Source organism: Ictalurus punctatus, chromosome 4 (assembly GCF_001660625.3).
Source record: "Ictalurus punctatus breed USDA103 chromosome 4, Coco_2.0, whole genome shotgun sequence".
Lineage (NCBI taxonomy): Eukaryota > Metazoa > Chordata > Actinopteri > Siluriformes > Ictaluridae > Ictalurus > Ictalurus punctatus.
Window position 1 is genome coordinate 17481780 of NC_071284.1, and position 21767 is coordinate 17503546.

At 38.5% G+C, this 21767-nt stretch overlaps 1 protein-coding gene across 7 annotated transcripts in view; it reads left to right on the forward strand.

Moving 5' to 3' along the window:
• The window catches only part of chd2 (chromodomain helicase DNA binding protein 2), a 117532-nt gene that overhangs the window by 38878 nt on the left and 56887 nt on the right, over window positions 1-21767 (forward strand). For 5 of the 7 annotated variants that reach the window (XM_053678017.1, XM_047153463.2, XM_053678015.1 and 2 more), the window contains 2 exons: window positions 11586-11647; window positions 14045-14158. The exons of 1 other annotated variant lie outside the window; for it this stretch is intronic. In XM_053678017.1, the coding sequence (XP_053533992.1) occupies window positions 11586-11647; window positions 14045-14158 (176 nt within the window). The remainder of the gene's footprint in view (window positions 1-11585; window positions 11648-14044; window positions 14159-21767) is intronic. One more of the 7 variants, XM_047153464.2, reaches the window with a different exon arrangement.

Consider the following 21767-nt stretch of genomic DNA (forward strand, 5'->3'; position numbering starts at 1 on the left):
AACCAAAAAAAGCACATTTACATAAGTATTCACGGCGTTTGCCATGACACTCAAAATTGAGCTCAGGTGCATCCTGTTTGCACTGATCATCCTTGAGATGTTTCTACAATTTGATTGGAGTCCACCTGTGGTAAATTCAGTTGATTGAACATGATTTGGAAAGGCACACATCTGTCTATATAAGGTCCCACAGTTAACAATGAATGTCAGAGCACAAACCAAGCCATGAAGTCCAAGGAATTGTCTGTAGACCTCAGAGACAGGATTGTATTGAGGCACAGATCTGGGGAAGGGTACAGAAACATTTCTGCAGCATTGAAGGTCCCAATGAGCACAGTGGCCTCCATCATCCGTAAATGGAAGAAGTTTGGAACCACCAGGACTCTTCCTTAGAGCTGGCCGCCCGGCCAAACTGAGCAATCGGGGGAGAAGGGCCTTAATTAGGGAGGTGACCAAAAACCCGATGGTCACTCTGACAGAGCTCCAGCGTGTCTCTGTGGAGAGAGGAGAACCTTCCAGAAGAACAACCATCTCTGCAGCACTCCACCAATCAGGTCTGTATAGTAGAGTGGCCAGACAGAAGCCACTCCTCAGTAAAAGGCACATGACGGCCCACCTGGAGTTTGTCAAAAGGCACCTGAAGGACTCTCAGACCAAAGATTGAACTCTTTACCCTGAATGGCAAGCGTCTTGTCTGGAGGAAACCAGGTGCCACTCATCACCTGGCCAATACCATCCCTACAGTGAAGCGAAGCATGGTGGTGGCAGCATCATGCTGTGGGGATGTTTTTCAGCAGCAGGAACTGGGAGACTAGTCAGGATCGAGGGAAAGATTAATGCAGCAATGTACAGAGACACCCTTGATGAAAACCTACTCCAGAGCGCTCTGGACCTCAGACTTGGGCGAAGGTTCATCTTCCAACAGGACAACGACCCTAAGCACACAGCCAAGATAACAAAGGAGTGGCTAGAGGACAACTCTGTGAATGTCCTTGAGTGGCCCAGCCAGAGCCCAGACTTGAACCCAATTGAACATCTCTGGAGACATCTGAAAATGGCTGTGCATCGACGCTCCCCATCCAACCTGATGGAGCTTGAGAGGTTCTGCAAAGAAGAATGGGAGAAACTACCCAAAAATAGGTGTGCCAAGCTTGTAGCATCATACTCAAAAAGACTTGAGGCTGTAATTGGTGCCAAAGGTGCTTCAACAAAGTATTCAGCAAAGGCTGTGAATACTTATGTACATGTGTTTTTTTGTTTTTTATTCTTTTTTTAAATAATAAATTTGCAAAGATTTCAAACAAACTTCTTTCACGTTGTCATTATGGGGTATTGTTTGTAGAATTTTAAGGAAAATAATTAATTTAATCCATTTTGGAATAAGGCTATAACATAACAAAATGTGGAAAAAGTGAGGCACTGTGAATACTTTCTCGATGCACTGTATATGCCTTGGTCATTATTATGAACAGAGTTGGGTGTAATGCATTACTGTAATTTTTTCTGATAACGCAGTAATGTAACACATTTATGTAATTTGATTATAGTTACTGATGTCAATAAAATTGTTACTTGCATTACAAATTTATTGTTAAGAAAACAATAAGTAAAATATATTTTTAAAATAAATCACCTTTTGCTCTGGAGTTTTTTTTCTTTAGCCCCGAATAATTATGCACTTGGAGCAGTTTGTCACTACATAACTGAACATCAGTAAAAGAAGACCGTCTGTAATTTTATATCTTCAGTGAACGGAATTGAGACCAATCAGACATGGTTTACAGGAAAATACGTGGAAACACTCGTGTCTTAATGGCTGACAGCTCTCAATTCTGCCAAACGAAATGGGCATTTTCAATGCTTGTGCTGTTTTCTTATAACCACTTCCCATTTTGTGAAAACGCTAGCTCACAGTCAGTGTGAGGAAAAATGGACATATGCCGATTTTTTTTTATTTTTATTTTTTTACATTTTATTTATTTTTTTTAAATTATGGACTGAAGATGATCTGAGTCGAATTGGGTGAAAATTGAGGAACAGTCCACCATTCATTCAACTCAACCACTTCCAGGATTTTATAAGCAAAATCATGCTAACGATTACAATAGGTGCCTACGCACTTTCGATGCTTGGCCCCTAATAATAAATAAGCACCTTCGGTGGCTAGCCCCTAATAATAAATAAGAGCACTAACAAAAACAATGGGGCACTAATACACCCCCAAACTATGACAGATCTAGCTTTTGAACTTTATGCTTGTAACATAAACCGGTTGGTCTTTCTCTTTCTTGGCCCAGAGAACACAACATCCATTATTTCCATAAACAATTTGAAGGTTGACTTGCCAGAACACAATACATGTTTCCAATGTGCATCAGTCTATTTCAGGTGAGCTCACTCCCAGAGTGTCGTATCGCAGCAAAACAGTGACTAAATTTCCCATCCTGCACTGTGGCCTACAAACATGGCTGCCATGGACCGCAATTCTCAGAACACTCACCTTCATTCTAACCACACACACCTGCATCCAATCTCGCACACAATCACACCACACATAAGAGTCTGTTCAAAGACTTTTTCCGTTTACCAAGCCGTTGTTTGTGTTTTGTGTCCTCGTTTTGATCCTGTTCTCAGCCCGTTTGTCAATCGCCTGACCTATTGCCTGTTTTTTTTTTTACCATGCTATTGTCTCATGTTTTGGATTTCTCTGCCTGCCTCACTTTAATAAAAACTCTTATCTACATTTGCCTACATATCCGTCCTAACCTAGATTACATTCAATTAAGTGACACAGAGAAGTTGGTGGCATTTCTGGACGTTATTGAAAAATATATATTATAGAAAATAACATGTTGGCTTCTGATGTGCATTCTTAACTTAATTTGTGTTTGTGAATGCTAAAACGAACAGTGTTCCTGAGCCCATGTGGTGGTGATAGTGTGATTACATCACCTTTTTTTTACAATTTTTTTTATTTTTTATTTTTATAAACATTTCACACTGTTCCTAATCCTAAATTTCCCTTTTCCCAACATTTCTGGAACATATTGCAGGTATCAATTTCAGAATGAGTGTTTACAAAAAAAAATTAAGTAGATAAGGCAAACGTTATTTAACTCTTTTTTTGTAAATGCTCATTTTTATTTCATTATGTTTACCTGTATATCGAAAAAGCGAATAAAGGTAAGCTGTTTAGCTTACCTTTATAACCTTTATCTAAATACAGGTAAATAGCTGCTTTTTTCAGTAAATTCCTTTATTTATTTTGTTGTTCTGGGACGTTAGTCAAGTTGATTCTGTTTTGTTTGTGGCCTTGGAGACCCACAGAAGTGGATTTTTATGATCTGGTAACAAAAAACATGGCCACCATTGGCTAGTCACATTTCAGCAGGCATTTGACATGGTTAACATTGAGCTATGGTCGTGAATCTTCAATCGTATGTTCACCTAAGCAACCTCACACAAAGTGGTGTTACTCATTTTTTAAAAGATATATCCAAATATATATCTTTGAAAATATGGTGTACAGTGATTATATATTGCTGATTTGGTGTAAGAATGTAAGATTATTTGCATAATAAATTGGAACCTACGTCTAGTTCCAATAGATTTTTGCAGCATCTTCACAAAGTTAGTTTCAAAGTACTCGTTAGTGTCTAAAGCTCAATAATGATCAAAAATAGTTTGAGATTTTTAACCAGTATGGCCTCCACATGTTTCAGTACTTTGAGTCAGAGCTTAATTTACTCAAAGCTGTAACTCGCTACCGTACAGGTTAGAGGCCAGAACCACTTCCGGGGCGAGAATGCTGTGCACGTCTGGTTTCTGCTTCGCACCTGGACTATCGTTTGTTTTGTCGGTTTTGCTTATGCTTTGTGTGGATTATTTAGCTTTTTGGTTCCCTCCCCTTCACCGCTTTCAGTTTTAGACTTTTTTGGACAATTGTGTGGGGTTTTTTTTCGCTGCCTGATGCTTGTTCGGCCATCGGCCTGCTGCGAGTTTTCTCCCTGTTCTGTCCACCACCGTTTTCACCTCGGCTGATTGGTGAGTTAACGCTCTTTGTATCAGTTATGCTGATTTGTTTACTGCTTACAGCTACTATTTGTAGCTGAATCTCTTTGCAGCAGATGGATATAAACACCTTTCCAGACCTATGCGGCGAAGGGGGTGCTCTTGCTGTCATCCATCGGAATAATTTGCGTCTCACCCAACTTGACTTTCACAACACTAATACTTTTGAATATATCGTATTGAAGGCTGTTTCTCACTGTCCTCTCACAGTTATTCTGTTATATCGTCCTCTAAGTGTCAATCTGACTCTTGCCTGTGCTTCATCACATGTCCTCCTACTTGGTGACATTCATCTGGAAATAGTATGCTCTAACTCATCTCAACTATCAGTTTTGGACTGTTTCCATTTGACTCAACATGTGACTTTTTCTACTCACACTCATGGTCATACTCTTGATTTAATCTGTACATCTGGGTTTGATATTGCTTCAGTCTCTTTTGACATTGGCATCTCTGATCATAAGCTCAGTGAAATTAGTCTCAGTCTACCTGTTCAAAAGAAATGCAGTAAAACAATGGTTATACTATTGGGACCTTAAATCTGTTGATGCCACTTTAGTCTCTGCTTCCTTTGCCTCCTTTACAATTTCTGAAGTCTTTGATATCTCCTGTCCATCAATAATACTCTCAAAGTACCACTCTGTTATTTCTAATATTTTGCTTAAGCACGCTCCTATTAAGACTAGGTCTGTTCCCTCCTCCCACACTTCCCCCTGGTATACTCCTGAGCTCTGGGCCTTAAAAGTCACTGGTAGATGGCTTGAGTGGCTGTATAGGAAAACTGGTATTACTGTTTACCATCTAGCTCTCATTGATCACCTCAACACATAGAAAAGCGCTCTGAAATCTGCGTGGTCTAGCTATGTTTCTACAATTATCAATAAAGCAAGTAGTAGACCTAAGGTTTTGTTTGACATGATAAATAAGCTCACTCCACCACCAGCTCATAATGCTCATGCATCTGAAGAGCTCTGTTGTTCTTTCCTGAATTATTACCAGGAAAAGTTTAATGCTGTCTGCCAGTGCTTTATATATAAAAGGCCTCAGGTTTTAGTCTTCTGCCTGACCACTCTTGTCAGCAAGAACCTGCAAACCCCTCTTCTATTGGTGACTTAATACTGAAATCCAGTTTTTCATCATGATCCTGCTCCTACATTTCTCCTCAAATGCTTTATTTCTGTCCTCTCTGCAATTATCTCATACTTCATAAGCAGATCTTTAGCTTCTGCTTCTCTCCCTTTACCACTTAAATCTGTGGCAGTGACTCCACTTCTTAAAACACGTAACTTGGACCCTACTGTTCTCTCTAATTTTCCTCCTATTTCTAACTTACCATTTATTTCCAAAATACTGGAAAGTATAGTTGCCTCCCAGCTGCAATCTTTAATTGCTCAAAATAATCTCTTTGACCCTGTTCAATCTGGCTTTGTCTGCTCTATTGTACTGAAACTGCCTGCGCAAGGGTTATCTATGACCTACTACCCTCTAGGGATGTCACGATAACAAAAATCTAGTAGTCGGTACCGATACCGCCAAAAGAACACGATACTCGATATCAAAGTTGATACCTTATACTCTGAATGCAAGCATTAGTTTAACCTCTTTTACCGATAGCCAAAAAATGGCATTTTTGTCTGTTTTGGGGGTACCTGTGTTCAGCATTGATTTGTTTTGTGATCTCACACACCACAGTAGTGGTTAATGGCTCATATGAAAGTAGACACTTTAAGACTTTAAGAATTAGCAGTTATTTCAAGTATTTCTTCTTTGACCTAGCCTACCTGGGGCAATATATTCAGAATTTTTTTTTTCTTCATTATTTAATTTTTTTTTTACTTTAACAGAAATGTTACATCTTCACAGCGAATGTTGATATTAACCCCATTCCTGGTCTCAAAGATACCCCAAGTACTTGTCCATGAACACCGAAAATATGAGGAAGTTCTCTCTAACCACTAAAATTGTGTGTAAGGTTATCCAAACACAGGTAAAAACCTCACCAAAATGGCACCAAACGTCTCCAAATGGCACCAAACGTCTCTAAATGACCTAAAACCTCTCTAAATGGCACAAATCCTTTAAATATTGCAGACTTCTAGGAATAGCAAAAAAAATTTTTTAAAGGCACGAAATAACCTCTCCAAATGGCACAAAATGAAAACAAATGGCAGTAGCATGAACTCTGTTACACAATGTGTAATTTCACACACAAAAAAAGTCTGAAACATACTTATAAAATATAAAGTTTATTAAATATAGTGCCAGAGCCCCAGGTGAAGGAGTACTTGCTCTCCGAATGGCTCAAATGATAGACACACGAGTGACCCCTCTCCTCTGACTTCTTTGGGGGGTAGATAGAGCCCCTCAACTCAAACCACATAGTCTTCCTCCCAAAAAACAAAAAAGCCACTTGGAAATAACTGCTTCAGAAGCTGTGACGCATTCAGGCTTTTTCGGGAGCATGCCGCCGCTATAAGACCCCGATAGATCGCACGCTGAGCGAAAACCAGTAGAAAACTAGCGATCAGAAAAAACTGCCAAACATGAAGAAACATGCTGTATAAAGTTTTGCCGGAAGACCGCTAGAGCGGAGTTGCCATTTCCTGATAGTTTCTCTGCATGGCCCTTTAGCGCTTTGCTGATTGGCCTGTACCCGCTGACACACAACTCAAGACGCACGCGTAAAAGGTTTGGTTGTGCTGATTACGCGTTTGATTTTCTCAGCCTCTGAGTGGTCAATCATGTCGAGTTTGGACTTGTTTGAAAGCTAGAAATATCTACAATTGGTCCAAGTGGGTGTCAATCAAGTTAGACTGCCCGATTAAAATTTAGGAGGCGGGTTGCTCAGCATAGCCAAAGCAGATTAGCTTTTTTTAGATGGTGTCTCAGTTTAGTTTATGGCTAATTACTAAATTCCAGATGGGTGGGATACCAAAACACAATGCATTTTGAAGAGGACATTTGTGACTAAATATGTAACTTTGCATTTGTTTGCACTTCAATAAAGCTGCTGGACTTTATACCGATGGAAATGTGCATGATTTATAAAACCATGAGCGAACTAGATTTTCGTCTACGTAGGTAATATAAGGTAGTAAACATTTATACAAGTCCAATCTTTGGTTTAAATGTTATAATTTTATTGTGGCAGTTGTATAAGGTGTTTTACTATCAAAAAAGCTTTAGTCGTGCTCTCCGATTTATCTCTGTCTCAATGTTTTCGTGGAGAGGTGTGAATTGTTTGCCCAGCAGGGAGCTCAAACTCCACCCATTTCCCATCCCCCTGCTCACGAGCAGTTAAGCACACAGACATAAAACTGTACACACAGAAAGCCACAAGTGTCCTGACTAATCTTGTACCAGAACTGCGGTGATACAATAATTCATTTGTTTATACTAATTGAAAATGTCCGATAAGTCGTTTTCCATTCCGCCGGCAGAATGAACGCTTGTGTCGGGGTGAAAGGGGTTAAATTCACTGATATGGTGGCTGGAAGGAAAGATTTATTAAAAGCATGAACATTTCAATAATTATTAGTGACTTTAGGCTACAATTTGCTGACAGGACACAGGCTGAATGGCGATGCATGGTGGCCCATTAGGAGGTAGTTTATAACATTGCAATGTGTTAGCGTCGTTAACAAATAACCGGCTATCGCAAACATTACATGGAGCATGACGTTAGCTGGTTTCATGGCCACAATGCCAGCTGCCTTAAATAAACATAATGTAGGGCCTATCTTTCAGGTGCTTCGCCAAATGCGAGGTGTTTCCTCGCTTTGTGTGACATGAACAATAACACACCAGCAACCGATGCCACGTTTCCTCTCAACGAGCTTTCCTCTCTTTGCCTCACAACGAGTTGGGGCGGAACTAAAATTGTCACCATCTTCTGTAGTTTTTCCCGTGTGCTTGTAGGCGTTCTTCTTCTTTACCACTTGTGGACAGACTAAAACACTTGCGCATATTTGCTGCCCCCATCAGTTCCGGAAGAATTGCATCCTCAGTAACTTCATTACCAATGGTACCTATGCTACTGCAGAAAAACAAGTACCATCACTTTTTAAGAATGCTGGTACTGACATGGTACTGAAGTATCGGTTCTCGTGACATCCCTACTACCCTCTAATGACTCTGGTTTTCTCTCTATTCTTCTGTTACTCAATCTTCGATCCGCTTTTGATACTGTCTGTCATGACTTGCTTCTCTCCCGCCCCTCGGATATCGGTGTCATGGGTGCTGCTCTCTCGTGGCTTGCTTCATATCTCACGGATAGACAGTTTTACATCTCAGTGCAGGATTATCAGTTGCCTACAATCTCTCTGAAACTAGGTGTCTTGCAGGGACCGGTTCTTGGAACTATACTATTCATTATATATATATGTTCAATTTATACTTGGGTTTCCTCCCCCAGTCCAAAGACATGCATTGTAGGCTGATTGGCATGTCCAAAAGTGTCCGTAGTGTATGAATGGGTGTGAGAATGTGGGTGTGATTTTGCCCTGCGATGGATTGGCACACCGTCCAGGGTGTCCCCCACCTTGTGCCCCATGCTCCCTGGGATAGGCTCCAGGTTCCCTGTGACCCAGTAAGGATAAGCGGTATAGAAAATGGATGGTTGGATGGATTATTATTATTAACTGGAACTCATGTGACTCATGATTGCATGGATTCATATTAAACTTTAAAAGGCATGTTCAAGATAAAATTCTGAGGATGTCTGGGAATGTTGGGGCATGGTCGTTCATAAGGGATGGGGTTAAGATCAAATAGCTGTTTCTCAGGAACTTTCAGTCTGATTTTTGGTGTACTGCATCTAGGTGCTAATTTTTAAGTAGATTTAAAATGGGTTATTTAAAAGCATGGCAGCCCTCAGTCAGTCAGGTTTCATTGGATGTGAGGGGGCAAAATTTCAGTACCATTTTTTTTGTTTATTTAAAATAAAATCCACAAAATGAGTGTTACAAATAAAAACTTGAGACTAAAACTTTACACAACTGTTTGTCCAGTTATATGAGACTGAAAATAACCCAATACACACAAACACCAGAATATATATTATTAATTTAGGACTGTAGTTTATTTCCATGCTTTTTTGCATCCATAAAAAGTAATGCATAAATACTTATATATAATATAAACTTTTGTGTGTGTGTGTATGTGTACATATGTATATATGTGTGTATGTGTGTGTGTATATATATATATATATATATATATATATATATATATATATATATATATATATATATATATATATATATATACACACACACATATATATATATATATATATATATATATATATATATATATATATATATATATATACACATATATATATATATATATATATATATATATATATATATATATATATATATATATATATATATATATATATATATATTAGTGTTTATGCATTGCTTTTTATGGATGCACAAAAAGCACTAAATTAAACTACAGTCCTAAATTAATAATAAAAATTCCCTTTCACTGCACCTTATGGGTTCTTTTACTCACTGCTTTTAGGCATATTGTTTTACTTTTGATCATAGTGTTTAATTAGACATTACAGATCTTACTTGTGCTCCCACTGCGAGTGAGGAGCAACGCGGCCTCATTTCTAATAGATCACTTCCATTCTAATAAACGACAGAAGCTACACTGCAAGCGTGCAAATACAGCATATAATGACAGTAAACTTAAAATAAACTAAACCTTTTAAGCAACTTGCACCAGTTTCCCCTGGCCCTTGTACAAACTCCACTTTGTAAAGTTTTATCTTCTCCGCGGTGTTTAATATAAAATGCACCCCTGCCTTAGAGGACTTGAAGGTTGCACACTTTCTTCCTCAGTCTTCCTAAGATGATTACACCTCTGTCTGATGTCTGATGGTGACTGATGGTGACTGAGGTCATGTTGGGAATAAAAGGTAATGTTGACATAAACAGTGAACCGAAGAAAGTCATTGTCGGTGACTCTGGGTATGACTTCATGTGCCACTGACTAGAAAGCGCCTTATACTTCCGGTTAGAAAAAAAATTGTTTCGGTTTGAGACGATACTACCCTTCTAAAATTCACACACTAGACCAGTGGTTCTCAACCTTTTGTGAGCTTTGGAGCCCTAGCATATTTCGAACAATCCACAAGGACCCCCTCACTTCACAACAATTCTAGGCTATATATTTGGACATTTTAAATTTAATGAAAACATTTCAAGATTTAATTTTTTATATTTTATAAATTTAATTTGACTCTCTCAATTATCTTTTGTTTATTTTATCCATGAATGCCACACTTGAACTTCTCTACAACTCATAGGTTTTTGCAAATTATCATTTCATCTGCAAATAAATGTAAAATAAAATCCATCAGTTAACGATTGTGATATTTGTGAATGCACATAAATAAAATGATTGGTTCATTTTAAAACATCTCATTTGAATATTGGTTTTGATCCATTTAACAAATTTAAAAAATATATATTATTTAAGCATTTTTAAAACTTCCCCACGGACCCCCTGCAATTACATCACTGCCCATTAGGGGTCCTTGGACCCTCGGTTGAGAAACACTACACTAGACGATAGAGTGCATAGGTATAGTATAGTAAGGTATAGTACATCATTTGGGACACAACTTTAGTATTTACTCTCCGATGCGTGTTTTTGGAACAGAAGTAACGTAATGAGTAAATGTGCTGCGTGCAGACCAACTAAACGATAATGAGACAATGATTTTCATAATCGATTATTATCGATTTTATCGATTAGTTATTGCAGCTCTAGTTTAGTCATTAGTCATACATTAGTCATACGTTTTGTCATTTATTCTGCTAATATAAAAAGGAAGGTTGATGGAAAAAACATGTGCATTGAAAAGTAATTTGGTCATTGATAAGATGATTTGGTAATTTATTGCATATGTAGCTTTTTATTGAATCATTTTGGACCTTTGTTTCACCTTTTCATGTATATTAGCATTTCTGTTACTCCTGCCTTGTTTATAATATTTTTTTTATACCTATTGGTAGCATATGTGTAAACTTTTTTGAGGATGTAGAATGCCTATTTTAGTTAATGACAATGAGTCTTTATCAGTCACATATACATTACAGCACAGTGAAATTCTTTTCTTTGCATACCCCAGCATGTTAGGAGGTTGGGGTCAGAGTTGAAAAGTTTATGATGTAAAATAATAATAATAATAATAATGATAAGGTTGTGATGCACCATTCTAATGATTGCCAGTCTCATGGCACAAGTGTCAAGTTGCTGTTTTTGTTTGAGTCTTTCAATTTAGCACCATTTTGAAGTAATATTTATGTAAGCCACATTTTGAGTAAAACAGAATTCATTATTGCAATGCTGACCCTGCTCTTGTGCCCTAGAGAGGTTCAATTGTTGTTCAACTGAAATGTTGTGTGGTACCATTCAGTGGTTAAAGTACCAAAATAATTTTAGGATTTCGGTATACTGAATAAAAAAATTCCTTTTTAAATCCTTTACAGGGCAGCAGTGAGTCTGAGAGTGAAAGCCACAAAAGAAAAGTATCACGACAGAAAAAGAAAGAGTGAGTACAGACAGAATGGAGCATGTGTGTGCTTTTTTTTTTTTTTTTTTTTTTTTGCTATTATTCTGTTCACATTTTACTGTAATTTGCTGTTTTTATAATAAAATACACAAGTGGTATTAATGATAGTTTAGTATAATTTAGTAATACAACATAATTAGGTTGTCAAAGTGGTCTGAGTGCATATGAATATTGTTATAATCTGATTTGGCATATATAGATACTGGACATAATTTCCCGATTTTACACGTTATGTGCATTATTGTAAATATGACATCTTTTGTTTTGACCATAACCTCTTAATCATGAAAAGTGTCAACATTTCATTTGTATTTTTGACAAAAAGTTCCTGCTGAAAGTATTAGAATGGCAAGGAATATTCTTGTGTTTTTGCTGTAGACATTTGGGTTTGAGATCAAAAGATGAATATGACATGATTAATCAGAATTCCAGATTTAATTTAATCTAGATGTTTTAAACAATCTAGAACATGGCACCTTTGGGGTTAGACCACTTGATTTTCAGGTGAGCAAACTTATAGGATTAGATCATCTTCAGATAGTAATTTAAAGCCAATAAAACTTAATATTTGCTTGCGTATCCCTTGCTTGCAATAATTGCATGTAGCCAGTGACCCAGTGACATCACCAATCTGTTGCATTTTTCCTTTGCGATTCTTGTGCCGCTTTTCATTTGTTTGTTTTGGGGGTTTCTGCCGTCAGTCTCCTCTTCAGGAGGTGAAATGCATGCTTAACTGGGTTAAGGTCTGGTGATCTGGTCTGACTGCAGTCTAAAACCTTTCACTTTTTCCACCCGATGAAGTCCTTTGTTGTATTGCCAGTGGGTTTTTTTTTTTTGGCTCATTGTCCTGCTGCATGATGAAGTTCCTCCCAAATAAACTGAATTTCTCTGTAAATTGGCAGACAGAATGTTTCTGTAGACTCCTCAATTAATCTCCTGCTACATCATCAATGAGATTAGTGAGCCTGTTCCAAAAGCAGGCATGCAAGCCCAAGCCATGACACTACCTCCACTGTGCTTGGCTGAAGAATTTTTATGTTTTGGATTATGAGCAGAGCCTTTCTCTGGCGGTAGCAGTTAATCTTGGTTCCAGTGGCTTGTCTGTATTTCTCTCTGAATTCCAATCTGGCCTTCTGATTTCTGCTCATGAATGGTTTGCATCTTGTGTTATAGCCTCTTTATTTCTGTTCTCAAAGTCTTCTTCAAACAGTGGACTGTGGTACATTCACCCCAGCCCTCTGGAGGTTATTGATGATGTTGCTGAGTGTTGTATTTTTCTTCACAGTTCTCACAATGTTTCTAGCATAAACAGTGGTTTCTTTGTTTTTCCGGACTTTCCAAATTGTTGTATTGGCTATGCCCAATGCTTGTACAATCTCTCTGATTGATTTCCCTCTTATGTCAGCTTCCAAATGTCTTGCATTTCTCCCATAGTCTGCTTGCTGGCCTTCATGTTGGATTATCCGTTTATAAAGGGTTCAAAACAAGAGAAGACGTTCATAGCTATTAATTGTTCAAACAATCAATTTAACAGGGCACATGGTATATAGCAAAAACAAAAGAATTTAATTTGCTGTTCCCATATTTTCAGAGGGAGCTCTTTATGGAATAAACATTGCGCCAGACAAACACATCAATACACTATATATATGAAAGTATCCAGACTCCTACAAATCCAACATTTCATTTTGATGTCAGTGGCACTGGTAATGAAGAGTTGGGTCCTTCTATTCTGAATAACACTTCTGGGAAGGCCCACAAACAACACCCTGTACTCAACCCAAAGACTTTGTTCAGGCTTGTTAAGTTCTTCCATTCTGCTCTCAGTAAACTATTTTTGAAGGATCCCATTTCTGCTTTGTGACATTTTATGGCCTTCCACCTCTTCTGTCTATGAGCTGTTTTTTTTTCTTCTAGATATTTTTATTTCACACTGGAAATATTGATTACAGTTGACAAGGGAAGCTGTAGAATTGCAGAAACCTGACACAGGTTTGTTGGAAAAGTATTGTCCTACGATCGTACCATGCATAATGTCACTGAGGTGTTCACTGCTAATATTTTTCTGTAGAGATTAGTTGCACGCAACAGGTGTTGCTTAAATAGCCACAACCACCAAATAGAGAGGGTGTCTGGGTACTTTTGGACATATAAAATATATAAAGAATGGTGACGGATGTTTATATATTCTGTATAATAAGGAATTGTGTATGCTGAGTGTGGTAAGTACATTTAGTCAGCCCATAAGAGACCTTTTGTCTCTTGGATGGTGCCTGTATTGCTGGTGGATGATGATGGTCCAGCAACAGCATGATAGTGTAGCTAAAGCTATTTCTAGCCCAGCAGATGAAACTTGTGGTATTTCTGTCTTGAAAGAAATACCTGGAAAGATGACTCAAACGACGAAGATGATGGTGAGGAAGAAGCCAGCAGTTCAGAGAGTGAGCAGGAAGAAATAAATGTTAGATCCAGACGACTTCCTGCTAGAAGGTAAGAGTGTAGCGAAACTTGGCCTTCAGACAGCTTATATAGCATTACACAATGAATAATTTGGTCAGTTCTTAAGGAAAATTGTAAATGAGCAATTGTCCTGTGTGACCATATTTTCATCCAAGAGTTCCAGTCTGTCATCTTGTGCCTGTATTCACCCCTTATGTTCTGTTCAGTGCAGAATAACACATTTAAATTAGAAGTTATTTTCTAGCATTATACATATTGTATCATATATGTATTTTAATTGCAGACGTGTTAAAGGTTAAACCAATGAGCACAGAAGTGAAAATATCATCGGTAAAAACATTTTCATTCTAAACTGACAGTTAATACAGGAATACCAATGAAGTACATTATGTACTCAGGACCAGAATTATTGCAATGTTTGATGTTACTGGTTAAGTTATTTTCACGGAAGCAAAAAAATGGCATTTTTGTCTGTTTTGGGGTACCTGTGTTCAGCATTGATTTGTTTTGTGATATCACACACCACAGTAGTGGTGTGGCCAGTTAATGGCTCATATGAAAGTGGATACTTAAGACGTTAAGAATTAGCAGTTATTTCAAGTATTTCTTCTTTTACCTAGCCTACCTGGGGCAATATATTCAGAAAATTCTTTAAAAAATTATAAAAAAAAAAAAATTGTTGTTTACTTTTAACACAAATGTTATATCTTCACAGCAAATGTTGATATCAACCCCATTTCTGGTCTCAAAGATGCCCCAAGTACTTGTCCATGAACACTCACAATATTAGAATCCAACCACTAAAAGTGTGTAAGGTTATCAAAACACAGGTAAAAACCTCTCCAAAATGGCACAAAACCTCTTCAAATGGCACCAAATGTCTCTAAATGGCACAGAACATCTCCAAATGACATAAAACCTCTCTAAATGGCACAAAGCTTATCAAAATGGCACAAAGCCTTTATAAATTGCAGACGTCTAGAAACAGCAAACATTTAAAAAAAAAAAGAAATTGCACAAAATAACCTCTCCAAATGGCACCAAACGTCTCCAAATGGCACAAAACATCTTCGAATGACACAAAACATTTCTAAATGTCATAAAGCGTATAAAAATGGCACAAAGCCTTTATAAATTGCAGACTTCTAGAACTTTTTTTTAAAATGCACAAAATAACCTCTCTAAATTGCATGATATGAAAACAACTGGTAGTAGCATGAAGTCTGTTACGCAATGTGTAATTTCACACGCACACACAAAAAAGTTTGAAACATACTCATAAAATATAATGTTTATTAAAAATAGCACCAGAGCCCCATTAACCAGAACTGTCACAATATTCTAGTCACATATAGGCATGCAGAAGGTGCTGTTTCCACCTCCTACGACATGGACGTGGGGTTGGATGTTAGGAGGCAAAAAAACTATTTAAAAAAGCAGAAAAATTTAAAATTGGAACTAGAAATGGAGAACATGTATAGAAGTACAAAACTTTTGAACAAGTGGAAAAAAAAAACTGTTTGAAAATCACTCTGAACGGTTGAGCTCACAGAGCTTGACTGTCCTTGAGATCATGCCACTCAGTGAAACAAAGACGGTCTGGTATAGTGCAGAGAGGGACATCACAAGACCGGCACTTATAAATTGTTTTGCTGTACTTCTTCTTTTGAAGGCAGAGTACACAGTGTCTCCTCCCAGCTGAGGCTTTGTCTTTCTTAGCAGAGGCAAAGGCGTCCACGATGGTTACTGGGTAGCATGGCCTACTCTCTTCCACCTGCAACACTTCGCCAACAGCTGCAGCTTCCACTGGCTCAGGGGCTCCATCTGAAATTGTGGCTTCAGCACTCCCAATATCCACAAGCTGCTGGCACAGGACCTCTCTAAATTTCTTCTGCGTGAGAGGTTTCTGCTGTCTATCTTGCGTTTGCTCTTTATGAATAATATAACTATTTACCACAGCTATATCAATAAAATGCAGAAACAGTTTCCTGTACCACTTCATTGTCTCTTTTGACACAGTAAAGTATTTAATGAGAGGATCAGAGAGGTCAGCTCCCCCCATGTACTTATTGTACGCCTTCACTGCTTCAGGAACAGGGATGGCTTGTGAAGACCAGGTGCCATCTGGTTTCTTGACCCGACGCTGACCTCTGTCTCCACTATATGCCTTGTGGACTGTTGAAAAGACCGTGACCTCGCGTGCATCCATCCACCTGAGATACAGGACTCGGCCTTTTCTGTTCCATCTAATGTCCCCTCTGGTGGCTTTCTTAGGAAGAACATTGATTTTTGTCTTTGGAAAACCAATTCTGTTTTCCCGGTTGGGACCACAAGCCCCATACCGTTTCCTGTGAAGATCCTGAAACAGAGTGGTACTAGTGTAAAAATTGCCTACATATATATGGTACCCTGTGCCAAGTGAGGAAGATGTCAACAGGTCCATAACAGCATCGTAACTCAGACCATTTCCAGAATGGGACTGACCTCTTCCCTGGTAGATGCTGAAATTCGAGGTGTAGCCATTCCTTGAATCTGTCAGGACAAACAATTTGAAAACCCATTTTAGGGGGTTTTCCTTCATGTATTGTTTCAGGCCAATACGAGACTTTGTGGCTACAATCCTTTCATCAATGGCGAGGTTCTGGTGAGCCTGGTAATATGCCCTGCATGCCACTAAGAGCTGCTCCATTAGGGGCTTCACACGAAAGAGACGATCATGGCCAGTGGAGCCTTTATGCTTGTCGTCTTTGACATTGCTCATATGCAGGTTCCAGAATATTACTTCAAATCTGGAGCCTGACATGACCGAGGTGGGGAATGGGAAATTGTGGAGCCCATCCTTTCTCCATAAATCTCCAACTCTTGTTGGCCTGATTAGACCACCATAAATAACTAGTCCCAGGAATTTGTGCATTTCCAGGCTAGTTATTGGACGCCATGGTGTCTTCATGCACTTCTGCTGCTTGTACTCTGTATACAGGTTTGTGTTTTTGCAGAGACTCTTAATTGCAGCTTTATCAAAAAATAACTGGAACAGCTCAAGAGGGGTGTGTGGCTGATGCCCGTCAAGCTGTACCCCAGGAGTGTGGGAAGGAGAATAGGGATGTTGTATGGGAGGCACATCTTCGTCAATATTATGCCACCTGTCCTGTTCCGGTTGTGTTGCAAGTGCAAGAGAACTAGCTCGTCTAATGGTAGAAACGAGTGCTGCCTCTTCTCTGTCTTCTGACAGGTCTGGCTGGGGGAGGGATAGTTGTTGCTATGGAAAGCTCCAGGTGAGTGCTGGGGGAGAAGGCCTCAGAAGAAGTGTGTGGAGGATCAGGAGCATTTTCTTCTTCCCTGCAATAATAAATCACAAAAAATACCCAACATAATTATTACATAATAGTACAAAAGACAACATTTATTGTATAATTTTTGCACAAATTGCTTATTACTACATGAAGTGCAAGACAAAACCATCTTATGCTACATGCCAAAAACCACCCCACATTCATGCACCATGCAAAAATAAAACTCGCAGTCATGCGCCATGCAAAAAAAACCCGCAGTCATGCTACATGCAAAAAAACCCCACAGTCATGCTACATGCAAAAAAAACCCACAGTCATGCTACATGAAAAAAAACAAACAAACCCCGCAGTCATGCTACATACAAAAAAAAAAACCGCAGTCATGCTACATGAAAAATAAAAAACCCCGCAGTCATGCTACATGCAAAAATCAGTGCCATGCTACACGCAAATGTGAATTTTGACAATACAAGAAAAAAAACAGATAGCAAAATAGCTTACATTTTTTTTACAAGAAGCGGGTCCAGTCCTTGCTGGAATGCTTACTCCTCATCTGTATCCACGCCATCTTCCTCCGAAAAACCCTTGAATTCCTCGCTAGAGTCACTCCTAAATAATTCCTCCAAAACCTCTGGCAAAGCCAGGCTTTTTTGGGAATGCGCCATCGTTATAAGCCGTGCACTGAGCGAACAGCAAGGGAAAGCACTGAGAAAACTATCTGAGACTGCAAATGTAACAAAGACCAAAACACACCAAAACTCACGATCAACATTTGGGGGAAGTCAGGTGTAAATAGCCATCAAGGGTGGTTGCATAACAAACCTGTCTAGCCCTACAAGCTGATTCGCCTGTTTGCGCTGACTGCCAGCATATAGACAGCTCTAGAAGAACCAAGTGGTGCATAAACTGGCGAATTTACGCATTGCTATAACTCTGTCTCTGAATGGTCAATCTTAACAATTGAGGTGACGTTTGAAAGCTAGAGTGTCTACAATTGTTCCATGTGGGTGTCAGTCAAGTGACACTGCCCGATTAAAATTTAGGAGGTGGGTTGTTCAGCATAACCAAAGCAAATTAGTTTTTTTAGAATGTGTCTCAGTTCAGTTTATGGCTAATTACTAAATACCAGAGGGGTGGGATACCAAAACACTTAATACATTTTGAAGAGGACATTTTTGACTAAATGTGTAACCTTGCATTTGTTTACATCAATAAAGCTGATGGACTTTATACCAATGGAAATGTGCATGATTGATAAAATCGTGAGTGAGCTGGATTTTCGTCTATGTAGGAAATGTAAGGCAGTAAGCGTTTATACAAGTCCGATCTTGGGTTTAAATGTTATAATTTTATTGTGACAGTTGTATATGGTGTTTTACTATAAAAAAATCTTTAGTCGTGCTCTCCGATTTATCTCTGTCCGTGTTTTTGTGGAGAGGTGTGAATTGCTTGCCCAGCAGGGGGCTCAAACTCTGCCCCTTTCCCATCCCCCTGCTCACCAGCAGTTAAACACAGTCATGAAACTGCACACACAGAAAGCCAACAGTGTCCTGACTAATCTTATACCAGAACGGTGGCGATAAAATAATTCATTTGTTTATACTAATTGAAAATGTCAGATAAGTAATTTTCCATTCCGCTGGCGGAATGAACACCAAGTGCCGGGGTTTATGGGGTTAATTAATAAAAAAATAGTTGTTAATTTATCTTTATAATAATACATTATCTTCTGGGGGGGACCCTTATCAAATATATATTTTTAATAAAATCAAATGTCAATTATTGGCACCCCAAGATCTTCTTATGAACAAAATGTAACAAACATGTTTATATTATATTTAACTTTTAAGCTCATTTGAGTATTTAAGAACTCTTAAGCAGTCATCCGTGACTTCCTGTTTTGTTGGGGTCTAAGTTTAATGGAAGTCAATGGGAATTTTGGCCAATTTGAGCTTACGTACCAGGAATTCCAGAATTCCGATCACTTCAAAAAGATATAACAGCTCGAGTCAGAACAGGGTGAACGTCTGTGCCGAGTTTGGTGCATATAGCTTGAAAGCCCTAGGAGGAGATACATAAAAAATCTTTGGGTGCTAATAATAATATAATTATTATTAAGCTTATAAAGCAAATCATTATGTTGGATTTCTCAAGCCAACATAATAATAATTATAATAATAAGTTTATATATCAAATGAGTATGTTGGCTTGAGACAAAAGTGTGTTGGAATTCATAAATTAGGCAATGGCCATAAAAATTAGGGCAATTATTATAGATGCACCAATACTAAATTTCTCAGCCTATACCGATAACCGATTATTCAGAGTGATATCAGCCGATACCGATAGTTCTGCCTTTTATGCCTTCTTATAAATTAACAATAATTAATTTAAAAGAATTCAGAAAGAAATGCAAATAACTTTATTCTCTCCATTTCAACAAGTTGTTTCCCAGTAACTGGTCTCATAAACAGAAAACACATTACTCAAATTAACATTAACCATTAACTAAATTCTGAAGATTAAGATTTCTTAACTTATTGAATGTTATTAATTCATATTAACATTGAATTCTAAAAAACCTCCTGTTAGTCTCACATTCACTAACCACAAACAGAAGCATTTCTATTCCATCATTGACATCAAACCGGTAATATATAATATAAAATTTTATATATTAACATTAACTGGATATGAAAAATACTGCTCTACAAATATATTTTTCTGTACAATATATACTTTTTGTATATACTTTTATATACTCTCATCTTCATTTAAATCTTTCAACGATGTACTGGCCATTTAATTCAGCGCGAGGGCAACCAGGCAGCACAAGGGGAAAAAAATAACAATAATTTGACTCGAAGCCGAAACTCCCGCTTCACTGCTGCTCACTTCCGGTGTAAAATTTTAGCAGTGCAGAGAATACAGAGCTTACAAACTGCAGTTTTGTCAACATTCCACACAAGAGACATTATATTTACCCATAGCACGAAATCGATGTGTTTTCCCACCCTCTTTTGATTCACAGGATATAATCGGCCCTGATCATCGGATGTTTTTAAACTATCGGCCATCAGGAGGGGAAAATAGCCTTTATCGGCCGATACCGATTGTCGGCCGATACATTGATGCATCTCTAGCAATTATTCAAAAGTTTAAAAAGCTGGTGCTAATGAATTAAGCTGTGCAACAAACACTGAAGGTGTGTTAAGTGCAAATAGAAGGATAGTTATACAGAAAATAACCTAATCCCCACTAGGGATGTCACGAGAACCGATACTTTGGTACCAACATTCTTAAAATGTGAAGGTACTTGTTTTTCTGCAGTAGTGTACGTACCATTGTAATGAAGATACCGTGGTTGTAGTTTTTCTGGACCTAATGGGGGCAGCAAATACATGCAAGTGTTTTAGTCGGTCCACAAGAGGTGAAGAAGAAGAACAACGCCTACAAGCACACCGGAAAAACTACAGGAGTTTAGCTATAGGAATTTAGCTATGGGAGTTTAGCTCCGCCCTGACTCGTTGAGAGGAAATGTGGTATGGAATATAGAAATACTTCACATTCGAGGCGGATGACAGCAAACATATAGTTGATGCTCTGAACCCGGTGTGCAACAGATGCTATTGTTCATTTCAAACAAAGCGAGGAAACACCTAGAATTTGGCGAAGCACCTGAAAGACGGGCCCTATATTATGTTTGTTTGAGGCAGCTGGCATTGTTTCCATGAAACCAGCTAACATTATGCTCCATGTTATGTTTGTGGTAGCCAGTTATTTGTTAATGACTCTAACACATTGCAGTGTTATAAACTACCTCAGACTTCTCAAGAAGTACAGGTGCTGCCAAGATTTCTTCACCAGGTGTGTAGTATTGTGAGAACAGGTGAGATACTCTGTGATGTGAACACCAACTAATTTGAAAGTGCTCACTCTCTCCACCTCTGTCGCACCAACGTGCAGTGCTGAGTGCTGGATCAACAGTCATCTCCAGCATGCAACTGTTTTATTAACATTTAGGGAGAGATTGTTGTCCTGACACTACTTCACTAGGTCAGCACTTCCCTCCTGTATGCGGACTCATCACCCCAGTTATCAGTCCAATGACTATAGTATCATCAATGAATTTGTGATGCTGGTGGTGTTCTGGGAGGCCACACAGTCATGGGTGAAGAGCGTGTAGATCATGGAGCTCAGCACACAGCCGCCTGGAATTCCTGTTTTTCGTAGTTATTGTTCTGGATGCGTGAGTCCTTATTCTAACAGTCTGGGGTCTGCCCATTAGAAAGTCCAGAGGTATGACGGTGGTCTTCTTTAAACAGGTGGGATTTGAGACTTGTGTG